General features: G+C 42.1%; 1 protein-coding gene across 2 annotated transcripts in view; it reads left to right on the forward strand.

The window, feature by feature from the left end:
• The first annotated feature begins 3,979 nt into the window (after positions 1 to 3,979).
• The window catches only part of NFATC4 (nuclear factor of activated T cells 4), a 65,167-nt gene continuing 53,252 nt past the window's right edge, over positions 3,980 to 15,894 (forward strand). Inside the window, exons 1-2 of one of the 2 annotated variants that reach the window (XM_066603694.1) lie at positions 3,980 to 4,068; positions 4,332 to 4,478. In XM_066603694.1, coding sequence (XP_066459791.1) covers positions 4,376 to 4,478 — 103 coding nt within the window. In that variant the 5' untranslated portion in view covers positions 3,980 to 4,068; positions 4,332 to 4,375. Of the gene's footprint in view, positions 4,101 to 4,331; positions 4,479 to 15,894 lie in introns of both variants that reach the window. The other variant, XM_066603693.1, reaches the window with a different exon arrangement.

The following is a 15,894-nucleotide window of genomic DNA, read 5'->3' on the forward strand; positions in this document are numbered from 1 at the left end:
TTTGAACATCCCACAGCACACCAATAAATCCATTATAACACAATGGAAAGTATATGGCAAACCTGACAAGAAAGGGCTGCCCACCAAAACTCAGACTGGGCAACGATGGCATTAATCAGAGATTCCACAAAAACACCAGCAATAACTCTGAAGGAAAACTAAAGATCCAAAGTGGAGATGGAAGTATCTGCCCAAAGGATCATTATAAGCTGTTCTCCACAGAGTGGGGCTTTATGGAGGAGTAGCCAGAAAAAAAAGTCATTGCTTAAAGAAAAACATAAGAAAACATGTTTACAGTTCCCCAAACAGCATGCGGCCAACTCCTCAAACAAATGGAAGAAGGTTCTCTGGTCAGATAAAACTGAACTTTTTTGACATCATGGGAAATACTATGTATGGTGTAAACCCAATAGTTCCCATCACCTCAAGCTAACCATTCCCATAGCGAAGTGTGGTGGGGGCAGCATCATGCTGTGGGGAGGCTTTTCATCTGCAGGAACCGGAAAACTGGTCCGTATTGAAGGAAAGATGGATGGCAGTAAAGGCAAGGCAATTCTTGAGAAAACCTGTTTGTCAGAGGTTTGAGACTGGGATAGAGGTTCAGCCAATCACAATCAGTGCTCGAGAAACCAATCCCAACCATTCATAGAGCGCTGACTCTGATTGGCTAAGCACCAGCCAATCACAGCCAGCGCTTCCAGGAGGCAGTGATTTTTCTATCCACGGCCAGAAGAAATGAAGACCAGTATCGGGGATCGAGAAGAAGCTGCAGTGGAGCAGGACAGCGCTTCTAAAGTGATATATACTTTTTTTTGTTTCCTTCTGCAGCTAGGGCTTATTTTCGGCGGTGGGGCTTATATTTAAAGTACCCTCCCTGAAAATACTTGCATATGGTGCTACAAAGTCATGGGACTTTGTAATGCCACATGCGTCTTTGTAGCACCACATGCGACTTTGTCAGACACACTATCTTTTCTCCTTAGGGAGAGCACCTACTGTACACTGATGAAAGGCAAATTCACTGAAACAGCTGTCTGTGCATGGAGACTGGCTTTGCTTTTAATTCCACGTCATTGTTACAAGGCTTGTATAAAGAGTCTAACTTTGGCTTAAAGAAATGCTGCCTTCCAATAGGTGGCACTCTGGAGGTATTGTTCCATCTCCGTTATATGCAACTTTTGTAGCGCTAAAATAATCGCAGTATCACCGTAAGAAATTGCAGCAATATCGCATGGATCAGCAATCAGATATCGCTGCGATTTTTCGTTTGTTTTTTTTCCCACCCCCACCCCATCCATCCCGCGGCGATGTCGTGTTGCCCATGTGAATGAGGCCTAAAGCTACAATGGAGGGATTTAAGGGAAAACATGAAAATGTCCTGGTACTAAAATCCCAAACCTCAATCCAATTGGAATATGTGGCATGGCATGAAAACTGCTGTACACCAACATAGCCCTGCTAGCTTAAAGGAGTTCCAGTAGCTTTGGCTGGAAGACTTTGCAAAAAGCCCAGTGTCTAAGCTTATACAGACATACCCCTAGAGGCTTGTATTTGTAATTGCTGCAAAAAATAGCTCCACAAGGTATTGACTTTCAGGGAATAAATATTTACATACATTCAATGTTTTTTTTTGTGCACATAATTGATCAGACTAGTAATGCTGTTTGACAAGTCAGAGGACAACCAGTTGCGTGTTACTATTCTCACCACTGTTAAACAATACTTTTAGGACTTAGACGGGCACATGCGCTAATAAGTTCGCCGCTACAGAGCGTATTAGCGCATGAACCGGGGGTTTTTTGACCATTCAAACTCTGTACTATTGTGTGCGTGAGTTTGAAAAAAAAAGCGGGAAAATTGGGTCCTGCCCTATGGTGTTTTCCCGAAAATAGGTCCTACCCCGATAGTAAGACCTATTGGGTTTTCGGGGGAGGCTTAAAATATAAGACCTCCCCCGAAAATACGACCTAGCTAAACTGCCCCAAAAAAACAAAAATTAATACTCACCTGGTCCGCCACGTCCCGATAGTCTCCCGCGGCGCTGCGGTAAACTTCGTCGTCCTCGTCTCACAGCTGAGCTTCTGCTGGTGACGGGGCTTTGAATACCCCGCCTCCAGCAAAGCGAGCGCTGTGATTGGCTTATCGAGCGCCAGCAGTCAATCACAGCCGGCGCTCGATGAGCCAATCACAGCCATTCAGTGACTGGCTTATCGAACGCCAGCAGCCAATCACAGCCGGCGTTCAATGAGCCAATCACAGCCATTCAGTGAATGACATCAGTGAAGCTCAGCTGTGGGACGACGAGGACGAAGCTTACCGCAGCGCCACCGCCGAAGACCATCGGGAGACATCAGGACGCCACGGACAGGTAAGTATAAGCCCTCCCTCCCCGAAAATAAGACACTGTGCCCTTTTTGGGGCAAAACTAATATAAGACAGTGTCTTATTTTGGGGGAAACACAGTATCATTCTTACATATAGAAAAACTACATGCAAGAAAGATAGGGCAAGTCCTATCTTTTCTCATGCACAATATTATCACGCAAGAATCCCAGGACAAAATCGTGGTCATAGGGATTAAACAGACGGACGTGATTTCATCTGGTTTTGCGGCCGTCAAAATCACGGCCGCAAAACACTTGATTTCAATGCTTTCATTGTCACTAGCGTGATTGTCGCATGATAATACTGCACGCAAGAAAAGATCAGACTTGCTCTATATTTTTGCTTTATTATTTTACTGCAAAATAGCACAAACATTTTTTGACTTATTAATGCGCACGTATGCTCCGCTGTGGCGAACGTATTTGCGCATGTGCTTATCTGTTTAAACCCCTATAGTATTAAGCATTTACATTGGACAATTGATTGTGATAGCTAAGAATCATATAGATCATAACAAGAACTCTTGTGTGTGAACGGGTCGTTTAAACCTAAACTCTTAGATTACATGTCTAAATAGAAGAGTCACATAAACTGCAATCTGCCCTTAAGCAGCAGCATTTTACAAGCAGCTTTGGATGTGAATGGAGAATAAAAGCATGACGTACTCAGACAAGTAGACCTTGCAGAACTCATACACTATCCATGCTTTTCCAATCATGAATGTTTTTTGTTTATTATCTACTTAAACATTAATTTGATTCCCAGATATCAGACGTTGCTTTTCCATAACTTTGTCGAAGTTGTTGAACTTAGCAGATGTGTCTTGCTCTTTTCCTTGTTTACATACATGAGAACCAATCAGATGTGATAGGAGCGAGCCAAAGATTCATTACAGTAATAGCATCCAGGCCTCTCAGCTTCCAGTGACTGGACACATCAGCATGTAGACTGCAGGCGAGAGGCAGGAGGAGGAATGGAGCAGACGGAGGAAAACAAAGGAGGAGGAACTCTGTGTATAGCATACGTGCCTCCCGACAAGGGTGGAAACATACAGTAGTAAAGTTTATGCAACTTCTTGCAAATAACATAACTTATACTGGAAAGTGCTATAGGTGAATGTCGCCTAAGGAAAGCTGCTGAGTAGCTTGCACAATAGTCCCGTCCTGTCTGCAGCTGCATTCTTCCTTTAATGTTCTTTCTACAATTTGGACATAGAGAGGCACGGCTCTGTCCTCAGCATCACACTAGCCAATTGACAGTCTGCCTACCCAATCATATAGGAAGGTGGGAGCCTTCCTGGCCAACCAAGACACATCCTGTCAAAAGCCTGGATCTTTTAAAACAAACATCCCTTCCAGTGACATACTGTATTTTTAGAGGGAGAGAGAGCAGAGGCCAGGACTAGGAAAAAAAAAAAAGATTGGAATGATGTCAGTACAAGCTCCAGCCAATTGCAAATGTCAAGAGGCGGCGCTGGAAAAGTTCCTTTCTTCTTTTTGGGTTTTCCCTGCCCTGGAACAAAAAAAATCTATAATAAGTTTCCCATTAAAAAAAAATAGAAAAAAACTGAGGGAAAAATCTGGGAGTGAGGAATGCTAAAGGCTGAGCAGTGGGGAGGACGAGAGCAGGAGGGGAGCTGGGGATATTGGGATCTGCAGGAGGAATCCCCCCCTCTGTCTGCCTGTCTGTATTTATATATTCCTCCTGTATATACAGTAATGAGCTTCATTCCTTTCCTTTCGTATCTGCACTCTCACATGTTCCCTTCTTTCCACTGTTAGCTCTTGTCCTCGGCTTCTGTTGGACTGCATATAACTTTTCTACACATTGGTCCTCCCTCACTTCTCCAGTTTACTGTCTCCTATCCTTATTATTACTGCTGTTTGCCCTTTTTACTAACTTTACCTTTTGTTCTAAAAGCTCCTCATCATTCCTTTTACTTCTAGTCCGATTTATTCTTATCACTTCTTGACTCTACGCATCCTTCCAAATGGGGACAGCTATTTGCCAAGATGGGGAGCTTGATTTCCGTCTGATTTTTGGTGAAGAAGACTCAGACTCCCCATCGCCCAGGAATACTCTGCACACAGCTGGTAAGTGAATGGTACCGATTAAGTCTTAGGAAAAAAAAATGCTCATCATTTTCAGAAAGTGTCTCCGTTCCCTATACTTTACATTTTACTGGCTCTGTATCAAGTTGTCTGTGAATATAGGTCTCAGCATGTAGAAGTATATGAAGCAACTGGCTGATACGTTTTCTACTTCTACTTTGTATTACTTTTTATGGGCGTTTGTAAATTGTACATCAATGTAACATTGGGGTGAGTTCTATTCTACAAAAGTTTTCAGATGCGTGAGCTGTAGAACAATGGGCAGAACAGTATGAAGCATCTGGACTGATAGATATCAGATGTTAAGGAAGAAAATGATCATTAACGATATGATACATTTTATTTATCTGACAATTAGATCCAGATTCTAGAACACAAGACAGAGTCTGGAAGAAGAACATATTTCAGGATATAATCAGACTGCAGGCTCAATGCTGCAGAAACATAGATTTTAAAGCTTGTGATAAATGACCAAAAGTTTTTAGATAGGTCAGAGCTGCCCAATGACAATATGCAGGAACAATTACGATCTAGTCTTTCAGTCATCAAATGAAGCAGTCAACTTCCATACAGGTAAGCAGTGCTGAGGGCCCCTGTGCAAACAATGTGCCTGCCCCCCCAAAACAATTATATGGAGGGGTTGGAGGTCGGGGTGCATGCACTCAGATTTTTGCCATGGGTTTCAGCCTTTTCCATAAATTATATATATAATATGGTACAGGCTGAAACCCATGGCAAAAATCTGAGTGCATGCACCCCCACCTCCTACCTCTCCATGAGCAAGGGAAGCAATATAGGAGGTGAGTGTGGCCTGTTTTCTTATATTTTATTCATTAGACTTTCAGTAAAATTTAAATCATGGGGGCTCGACTGCCGTATCTGACCCATCAGTCCGGGCCCCCTTCCCTTCGTAGGCCCCTGTGCAGCCAAACTGGCTGCACATGTAGTATATCCACCATTGCACGTAAGACAATGTGAAGCAAAGTAGAAAATACAATAGGCCTGGTATATTTGTCAGCTTCCTTTGGAATATAGTACCTCTAAATAATGGGAAAACTGAAAATATTCATATTAATATACATTTTTTACAAGGTCTTATTCAATGTATATTCTTTATGTATACAAAATATTACTGATTTATCTCGAAGAGAAATCTCGTAGGCCTAGTATACGTAGATGCATATCATTCCAGTCTTACTTTTCATAAGTATATGATTCCACCAAAGTGAAATGGTTAAGGTGAAGTTACACCCTGAACTAGAGATCTAGGTCAGGCACCCAACCGAGTGCTGCTACTATGGGTTGGATATAAAGGATGTGGCTTGCTAGATAGAAAATATGGTAGAAAGTATGAGTCACAAACTTGGGAGTAGTACGGTAGTTCTGGTCAATCAGATAAGAAATTCACAGTGATATGTATTACTTAACTTCCAACGTAAACATTCACAATCTAAAGTATAGATAAATGCGGATTGTTCCGTGCAGTACTGCAATGTGGTTTTTCACTGAAGCAGTCCCTGACATATTGTAAAGAATCCTTAATGTATTCTTCTATCACCAAGAATGGGCTGAATAGAATTTTGACCTAAGGGAAAGCTGGGTGACTACTATCGCTGTTTATAAAAGTTTGGCTACCGTTTGCTTTTAATGCATAATTTTTTGTAAAATTGTCGTAAATGTTTCATCGTGTTCATTAGTTATCCAAACTTTATATTTTCTTAAACTATAATTATTCCTCCATACAAGTAGAATGCAAATTTCAGAAACAAGCTGATCTAACTGAACATTTAGAGGGTAGCTAGGCTATTATGTGCTAATACATGGCCACTATTACAGCTCCTCTAGGCATTGCCATCCAGCTTTTCCAGTGTCTTTAACAGAAAATTTGCCCAGTTCTGCAGTGATACATTCCACATTATCAGGCGCCTTCTCATTGAATCTACTAATACCTTTCCACTGCAGACTGTAATGAAGGCTTTATGATGTACGTAAATGGAGTTGTTTGCACATGCTCTATGCATGTTCGTCCATATCATATTGCATGGCCTTGTAAGAGTGCAGGGTCCAGGAACAGGTGTTTCCATCCATGTTTCCATCCATGACACAGTTAACACAACATGACCTCTGGCCTGAGACAGGTCCTGCTTCCTTCTGTTTGTGTAGTCTACTGTCGGAGACAAGGGAGTACGACAGACACTAGATAAGTGCTAGTAGTGTTATTGGACAGCACTGGATATTATCGAATGTGTGTAGAAGTGACCATTTCTGTCACTAAAAAAAATATTTTCATAAACTCCAGCCATAGCGCTACGTTTTGGCCTCCATGAATGTATCTATATCTGAGGGGAGGTGTCTGTTGTCCACAGCAAGCATCAGGAGTCAGCTCTTGCTTTCTAGTAGACATAATTGATGCATATTTGATTGTTTTCTACGGGCAACAAGGCCATATCTCTTACCTCAAATATCTGTAGGAATCTCCTTACGCAATGAGAAATAGAATCCTAGTATCGTAGAGTTGGAAGGGACCTTTAAGGTCATCTGGTCTAAATCATCCAAGACAGATATTTGTCCAGCCTCTATTTAAAGACTTCAATAGAAGGAGAAATAAAATCATAGAATGGTAGAGTTGGAAAGGACCTCCAGAATCATCGGATCCAACCCCTGCTAAATGCGGGGTTCACTAAATCATCCCAGACAGATGTCCATCAAGCCTCTGAAGACTTCCATTGAAGTATAAACAAAATGATAGAATTGTAGAGTTGGAAGGGACTTTCTGGGGTTTAGATTCATTTTAACTCCCAACAGAAAGATAAGAAGTTCCTTGTTGGGTTCCTCCATGGCTTTCTTCATATGGAAAAATATTTTAAAAAATGGTTCCAAAGACACAGCATCAGCTTTCCAGCACTGAGCATAGTAGCCTTCTTTCCTTTCCAATAGTGCTGGAGCTGAATGTATGGTGGTATGTATCTCTATAGTGCTGTACGTCTTACATTATAGGTGATACAGCTAGACTTTCACAGGGACATGGAGATAAGGCCATGCCATACACTCATAGTGCCACCAAAGTATTCATTAGGAACTGACATGAAAATAGCCAATCAGCAGTGGCTTGAATGTAGCCATTTCTTTCTATGCCAATCTCTGCAGTCAGATATAAGAACTGGAGAAAGGGGAATCAGGCAGAAATGATCAAAACTCAGTTGAGTTGCAGAAACCACATGAAAAACAACTGCAAGCCACACTGTAGTCACCCTGTATGTAGATACATTTAGAGACAGAGGTAGACTTTATTTGTTGTTATCCAGTTTGAAATCTCAGTACATAATTTATTCAGGCTGGAGAAGGAACTGTTGAATATTAGACAAAATGTGTTAAATGCACCACTGTGGCATGACATACCCTTTAATGTTCTGGTAGTACGGCCCATGCAAAAGCGTACTCGTAGGAGGTCCTACGCGGATCAGTACCCGAATCTCCTGCAGATAACTGTGGATGACTTCCTGGATGTTCTGAATCTATTTCAGCAGAAGCAGGCTACTTCAAGTATGCTTTCACGTCAACCCAATTACTAGAACTGATGTTTCCTTACTTTTTTCCTTAAATGGGGAAAATTGGCTTCTATCTCATGGGGTTTTTTTTTGCCCTCCTCTGGATCCGCATTGGGGGTATCAGGCTGAACTGGATGGACATATGTCTTTTTTCAGCCTTACATACTACGTTACTATGAGATTATCACTTCTCACATTAGTCTCTGTCTCTGCTGGGGATCACGATCCAATTTCCATATCTTACATACTAGGGCCAATTTCACAAAAGGTAAATTAAAGGGGTTGTCCAGGACTTTTTGAATTTTTTCTTTTGATGACCTGTCCTCAAGACATATCATCAATAGGTGATTGTTGGTGGTCCGCCACCTGCGACAGCACAGGATGCAGACCAGTTTAGCACTGCAGGCAAACCTCCTATTGAATTCAATGGGAGGTGCGTCTGTAATACCAACCTGGTTCGCTGCGCTATAGTCAGTGTGATCTGCTTCCTGCGCTGTCCACAGTCACAGTGGTAGCGGGAATCAGCTGATTGCCTGGCATACTGAGCAACAGACCCCGCCAATCATCTATTGAAGACACTGATACTGAGGACAGATCATCAATAGAAAATTTCCAAAGAGCCGCAGAAAACCCCTTTTAATTTTTTTGAGTATGGAGTGCCCAGAACAAACACACACTTTACCCATGTCCCCAGTGCTGCAATGCAACAGTGCTAACCACTGAGCCACCATGTTGCCTTGTCCTCATGCTTACTGTTGCATTTGGCAACATTAATCCATACAGTGGCTGATCCAGACCTAATACCTGACTTTACTAAATAAACCTTAGGCATCTGATGAGTATATGTCATGTCCTTTATAAGATTGTATTTACGAAATGGTGTAGTGTGGGCTTTCTGTACATTGCTCAATTTCTTCTAAAGAAATCAGATGCACTTCCTGTGCCCAGTATTCACGTGTGTTTCATGTACAGTCAAATGGAGGCTATTCATGATCATAAACAGTAAGGGTGCATTCACACAGAGAAGTATAGATGCAGTGGAAATGGCACCAAAAACCACATCAACCAAACTGTGTGTGTTTTTGCCAATGTGGCTTTGATGCATTTACAGTAAAAACCCACAAATGCAGCAAAAATGTTGCAAAAAAGTACACTGTTTTGCCAAAGTGGTTTTTGGTGCAATTTTTACTGCATTCACACAATTCCATGTCAATTCACCTTGATTGTAACAAGATCTGAAATTCATTCATATATGGTACTTTGTAAACCTTTTTCTAACATTGGTGGCAGTGGGAGGGACGAAGTGTGTGGTAAAGAAAAAACAGCAATATTCCTCTCTTGCTGCGCATTGCTTCCCCACCGCTGCTTACCGCCTCCCCAGTCCTCTGTCTACTTTGGTGGCAGTGGTCAGGTGGGTTTTGTTTACCCATGTGATTGCTGCAGACAATAGGAGGCCAGACAAGGACGTGATCAGTGTTGTCCCTTAAATCTGCCTAGGGCTTCTACGTCAAAAGCCCATGTGACAAGTGTACAGGCTTCTGGCTGAGTGATGTCACCTCTTAGATGCCGTGGCACCAGACCACTGTAGAGGTGATCCTGTGCCACGGTGAATTGATTTCCTTTACATAGTTTAGGGTAGTGGTGTCAAACTTATGGCACGCAGAGCCCTCCCTGCTGGCACGCATCGCTGTCTGATGCTTACAACGTGGTTCCCCTGCCGGTATTCACTCAGCTGCACTGGTAGCTACGCTGATCTCGGTGCACACTGTGACGTCATGTGAAGCTGGGATCCTCCTCCCCCCTCCCCCTCCCCTGACGTCTCCTTTTAGGTTCCGCGAGAGCAACGGAGGAGGCGTCCGCCCGCACACTGATGTCACAGTGTACACTCGAGATCGGTGCCAAGCAGCAACGCTGAGCAGAGGAGCAGCGGCGCTTCCACAAGGAGGAGAGGGTAAGTATATGAGTCTCAGGGGGGGACTATTACTAATGGGGACCGCTGTGGGATGTCACTATTATACTGGGAGCTGCTGTGGGGTGTCACTATCATACAGAGGCCACTGTGGAATGTCATTATTACTACTGGGGCCGCTGTGGGATGTCACTATTACTACTGGGGGCCGCTGTGGGATGTCACTATTACTACTGGGGGCCGCTGTGCGATGTCACTATTACTACTGGGGGCCGCTGTGGGATGTCACTATTACTACTGGGGGCTGCTGTGGGATGTCACTATTACTACTGGGGGCCGCTGTGGGATGTCACTATTACTGCTGGGGTATGTTTACATGTGGCGGAAATGGGCAGGGCTGTTTCAAAATAGACAGGGTGCAGATTTTGCCTGCTTTTTGGATGCGGAAATGCTGCAGAATTTTCCACAGTGTTTTCTGCTGAGGACATTCTGCAGCATTTCCGCATCCAAAAAGCAGTCAAAATCTTCCCACTATCTATTTTGAAGCAGCCCTGTCATTTTTAGAATGACGGGGTAAAATCCTACGTCGTGATAAGCCCCGCCCCTAACATGTTGGCACTTCGCGATAAATAAGTGGGTTTTGGGTTGCAGTTTGAGCACTCAGTCTCTAAAAGGCTTAACATCAATGGTTTAGGGTATAGAAGGGCGGGACTCAACTATATAAAATAAATAACTCCGAAAACCCTTTTAGTGGCTAACAAAGATCACAAAATTTATGTTTAGCAGCAAGCTTCCAAAACTACTTAGGACTCTTCATCAGATATGGTGTATCGTGGTATAACATAGTTTCTTCAAAACTTTGTTATATACAGATAAAGTGACCTTGGTAGTTCTCAAAGCTTGCTTTTTAATATTTCTTTCATTTCTGTTAGGGCAGATCGGCACCTGTGTGACTGAGCCCTTAGGCGTTAAAAGTATCAAAACTGCTTTGTTTTCTTACTGAAAACCGTAACACTGTGTTTCCACTAATGCTTACTCTGAATGTTGTCAAACAATAGTATTGGTGGGGTTTTAGGGACTCAGATCCCAAAAACCACCAGCATGAATTGACTGTAATGGCCATGGTATCTACTGAGAGAGAAGCAAGGCCAACCAAACCGAAATGGGCATGGCACTGAGACTGTCGGTAAACAACCTTTAAATTCTAGTATCAGCACCCAGTCCCCGACCTACCAATTCTTTCTTTTGACATGTCTCTTTGAAGTTTAAAGCAGACTATTTACAATCCAACTTCTAAGTGCTGCAAACTTTCTGAACACAATAGGGAAATGTATTAATGGTAGCCCACCTAGAAGCAGGTGCCACAGTTGGTATGAGCAGTGTGGTGTGTTCCATATCTCCCGATAAGGTTGAACCTGTCCTTGTTGAAAATAGTGGGATTACCAAATCTACCCAGTGCTTCCCCCAACTTGCAAGGTTAGTTCCAAATTGATACCTCTGTTATATTTTAATAGACTAATCAGCATATCTCTCCTATCTATCTATCTATCTATCTATCTATCTATATATAGGATAAGCCATTCTTTTAGAAACACGTCACAGATAATGATCAGCATCAAGAGGTACATAATTGTGAAACTTGTAACTGCGGCTGAATTTTTTTGAAATTAGTTTCATAATGAGTACAAACATAGTTGTCCCGACTGATAAGAGAAACATTCAGCAAGTGATTCAAATATTACTGATGGTATCTACTGAATAGCCGCTTATCTAGCAAGATGATGAAATGGAAATATATTAGATAGCTACGGCTTTCTTGTATATTCAGTACAGTATCCCCTTTACCAAAACAGGTGGACTTTAAACCCCTATCTGGATCCTCAATTCTCTGTAGAACTTTTATGTTAATTTCTTTCCAGATGCCTGCTTGAATGTGTGCATGTGTTTCTATGGATATCCCCATGATATCTATAACAAAAAGTTTAGGAAGTTATTAGCTCTCCAGCTAAGTCCAAAAAGACTAAAGCGGGATTTCATGACCAGCTGATGCTCCATCCACGGAGTGCCTATCTGTGAAGAAGAGACCTGGGAAGTGGAATGCCAGGAGTTAACACTGTCCTACTCGTCCTCTAAACAATTTGCCATGTCTGAGTCTCTGCAGCTCCTCAACCCCCATGCAACCTCTCTTTATGTTATTTTCTGGCCATTTATTTTCCTCTAGAACAGATAGAAGTGAATTCTTTCTATGTAAAGCTGTAGAACTGTTCACATTAGAAACAAAAGAAAATGGGGGAAAAAACATATTGGGCTTTCCCTTTCTTACTTTCATTCACTTCCTGCATTTTCTTGCCTCTAATATTTCTATATCTATAGTCTCCCAATTTGGTGTGTTATTGTGTCCGGTCATTATTAATGCGGTTGGCTGCATGTTCCAGCCCCCTGTTTTCCTCTTTTTCCTTCGTCTTTTTATTACTCTGGCTATTCGTCTTCCCGCCCTCCTTCTCTTACTTGTTTAGAATATCATTCTTATTTAGATATTCCAACATGTGGTACAAGTTAGTCCCTCAGAGGTTTGGCAGGCGAGCGTTGCCATGGTGACGGTGATTTCGGCTGGCGTAGTTTGGGTTGGGGGGGTGTAATTAGGTACACATGTCCCTGAACTTCTGGATAACTTTATGGAGCTGAGGGGGAGGGATCCCATGAGCCACAGAGTGTCTGTGAGGAAAGATTTCTGCGTGCTATAAAGGTCAATGAACATTCAACGTCAACTTAAAGGAGAGGAACCAACCCACTGCTCCCCGGTTCTGTTTCATTTATCTCAGACCTTCTATTTCTAATGTAGCAAGTATTAGTTTGTCACCGTGGTATAATGTTTCTATAGTTTTTTTAACCTCATAAGTTTTACATAGGCCCATTTCATTTTCTGAAATTTCCATATTTTAGCTTTGCTTCATCTTTATATATTACTACTGTCCTTCGCACCAATAACAAAGTTCTTACCCACCTCCAGGTTCATAAATGTAAATTGGAGATAAACAATCTATTTCCTCTGCCGACTAGAGGAAATGGGCAACAATAAAACAAGCACGCATCGAGACCTAATCGCATTACCGAAGACAAACCTGCAGGCCAAGTATTTTTTTCATAATTGATATATCTACAGTATTTATCTCAAGTATAGCTCAACCACATGGTCTCATACCGTTAGAAAGTTCAGATATTTGTGACATTCACATAACTGTGAATTATGAAAAACTAGCTTGCTACCCGTGACTTCGTCTGCGTGGAATTTTGTAATTTTTTTTAAATTTAATCTGTGTTTTGCTGTATAAAGAAACGTAAAAAGTTGAAATAGTGAAAGGAATGTAACTACAATATGCTATGTCAGCACAGCTCTGTACACTACATTGTTGGTCTTGTCATCTTTTGCTAGGATATAAGGGTATATATAGCATGCCACATACAGTTGCACATAAGAAAAACATGTTTTTTTTTGTAAATGTACACCTGCTACCTTAAGTGTTTGCCCTTGAGCCTTATTGATCGTCATCGCAAGTGCTATTTTTAGAGGGAATTGCAGCCTTTTGAATTGAAAAGGCAAATCCATCGGTATTATCAGAATGCGTGGAATTAAAACACTTTCTACTTTTGCTATTCCAGTTATAATAATGGCTCTTACAATATTTCACCCCAGGTGTGTAATTTCTAATCGTGTGCCATTGCACAGTTTTGGCGCATCAAGATTACACATTAATAGGATCAGAACACCAACTTTTAACCTCAGCTTATGGGAAGGCACTCCTGACAATTCGAAAGAGTTAAGGAACTCTACAGGGTATGAGGCGACTTGTTCAGTGTCCAGACCATTATCCACCGACAGATATTCTACAATTTCTCCTTCGACTTGGGAAATAATTTTTTCATTCATCTGTCCTACACTTTCATTAGTTGGCGCCAAAATTGTCCTTTGACACAACCATTCTTTATTCCCCATATTAGGTTGCAGTTAATAATAAACCTTGCTTATCAGAGCTGTGCTATGATTGGTTGGTATTTCTTATACTGCAGAGGTAAAATTGATTGGTTGCTATGGGCAACACAGATTTTCTTTAAAATCTCAATCCATGTTAATGTGTCTTTTGTTCAAGTTTGAATCCCAGGCAATGCTGTGTATCCCTGTTATCTTAATAATCGCATATGTGTGACAAGGACGTCTGCCCTCACGTGTCTGCCCATTTGGGGTGGATTAGCTTATGATGTGCACCCCCTTCCCACTGCTCTGCTGCATTTAATTGTATATGTGCAGCAACGACATCTGCCTGTTTGTGTAGGCATAGCTTATGATGGGCACCCCCTTTCCCTACGCACGGCACCGGCGCATCACCAAATCTGTCTTGTCACACTCCCTGAAGAACTCCATACATTTTCAGAATAAAACATAGCCTATGTCCCTCCTCAAGATGCAAGCTATCACCCTGCCAAATTTCACTTTTATAGCTCCCTGAAAATAAGCCCTATTCAGAAAATAAGCCCTATCCTGGTTTTTTTTCGGGCAGGTTTAAAAAAAACCACCCTGAAAATAAGCCCTAGCTACACTACATAATTCATAAATTCACCTCCATTGTGCAGTGGCTGTTGATTGGTTCTTCGAGCCCCATGGCTCAGCCGATCAATACAGTGCTGGATGAACCACTGCAATGGCTTTCATTGGTTCATTGAGCATTGCATTGATTTGCTGAGCAGCGCTCAAGAACCAATCACAGCCATTGCTTCCTGGAGGCAGAATTTATGAATCCCATAACCAGGAAGTGATGTTGTGCGAGTGCCTAGGACTGAAAAACAGCGCGGATCTCCAGAGAACGGCATGAGGGACATGGACCGAGCCTGCTATATAAATAAAACCTAGTGCCTCTTTTGGGGCAAAAATTAATATAAAACAGGGTCTTATTTTCAGTAAAAAAAAACGGTACCTAGGAAGACAGTGTTCTTTCATCAAGGGCGTATTTGCACACCCAATATTTTTCTTGCGCATATCGGTCATGCAAAAAATCCCACAGCATGCTCTATTTTCCTGCGCATTTGTACACCAAAAGCTCCCACAGAAGTCAATGGTGATGAACAATATGCTAGGAGATGCGTGAAGCACTGTGTAATTGTGCAGGGAAAAGAACAAATCTGGAACTCATTACACTAATTAGCCATTTCAATCGATGCATATTTTTTTGCCGCGTGCAAATGAAAAAGTACAGTAAAATATGCCAATGAAGGCACAAAAAAGCTTTGTTCATTCTGCAAATATGCAGCACTCAGGTGTGCGCAAATACACATACACCATGGGAAGGGGCCTGATAGGTCCTCAGAAGCTATTGTTAAAGCTGGTAAATGCTAATTTGTTTCCTCAGAAACAGGATAAGCTGTCCATGCATGCTGGGTCCTGCAATCCAACCCCCAGCCAATATCATCAGTCTACTGCCTATAAATGCTGGTCATTTATCCATTTGTCATATTCCCTCTCAGAACCCTGGTGCTTGGTGGTATGCATGTTCTGTCTTGGTTTGATGCACAAGGTTCTGGGTGGGATTCCCTTTTTGTTTGTGTAAACAGTTACCTGTCCAGGATGTTATGTTCCTTGATTGTTTGTAGGTGTGAATGGTGTCCTGTTCAGCATATATATTGTATTCTATTTATGAAAATCCAGGCCCCTAGGTTCCAGCTTGGAGCCATCCCCATTGGGACGATTGCCTCGCCTGTAGGATTCTTTGGTATAAGTTGTCTTGTTAGATCAAGGACTCATGAGACAACGAGGACCCTTGTTGCGGGCTTGTGAGCTTCTATACTTTGGCCAAAGCACTAACTAATATCTCATATTTATCAGTTATTCCATCAGCTGATGTGTTGGTGCTCTTGGTAAGTGTTTTGGCGTTTTTCAGTCATTGTTGAT

The sequence above is a fragment of the Eleutherodactylus coqui genome, chromosome 5, assembly GCF_035609145.1.
Source record: "Eleutherodactylus coqui strain aEleCoq1 chromosome 5, aEleCoq1.hap1, whole genome shotgun sequence".
Taxonomy (NCBI): Eukaryota; Metazoa; Chordata; class Amphibia; order Anura; family Eleutherodactylidae; genus Eleutherodactylus; species Eleutherodactylus coqui.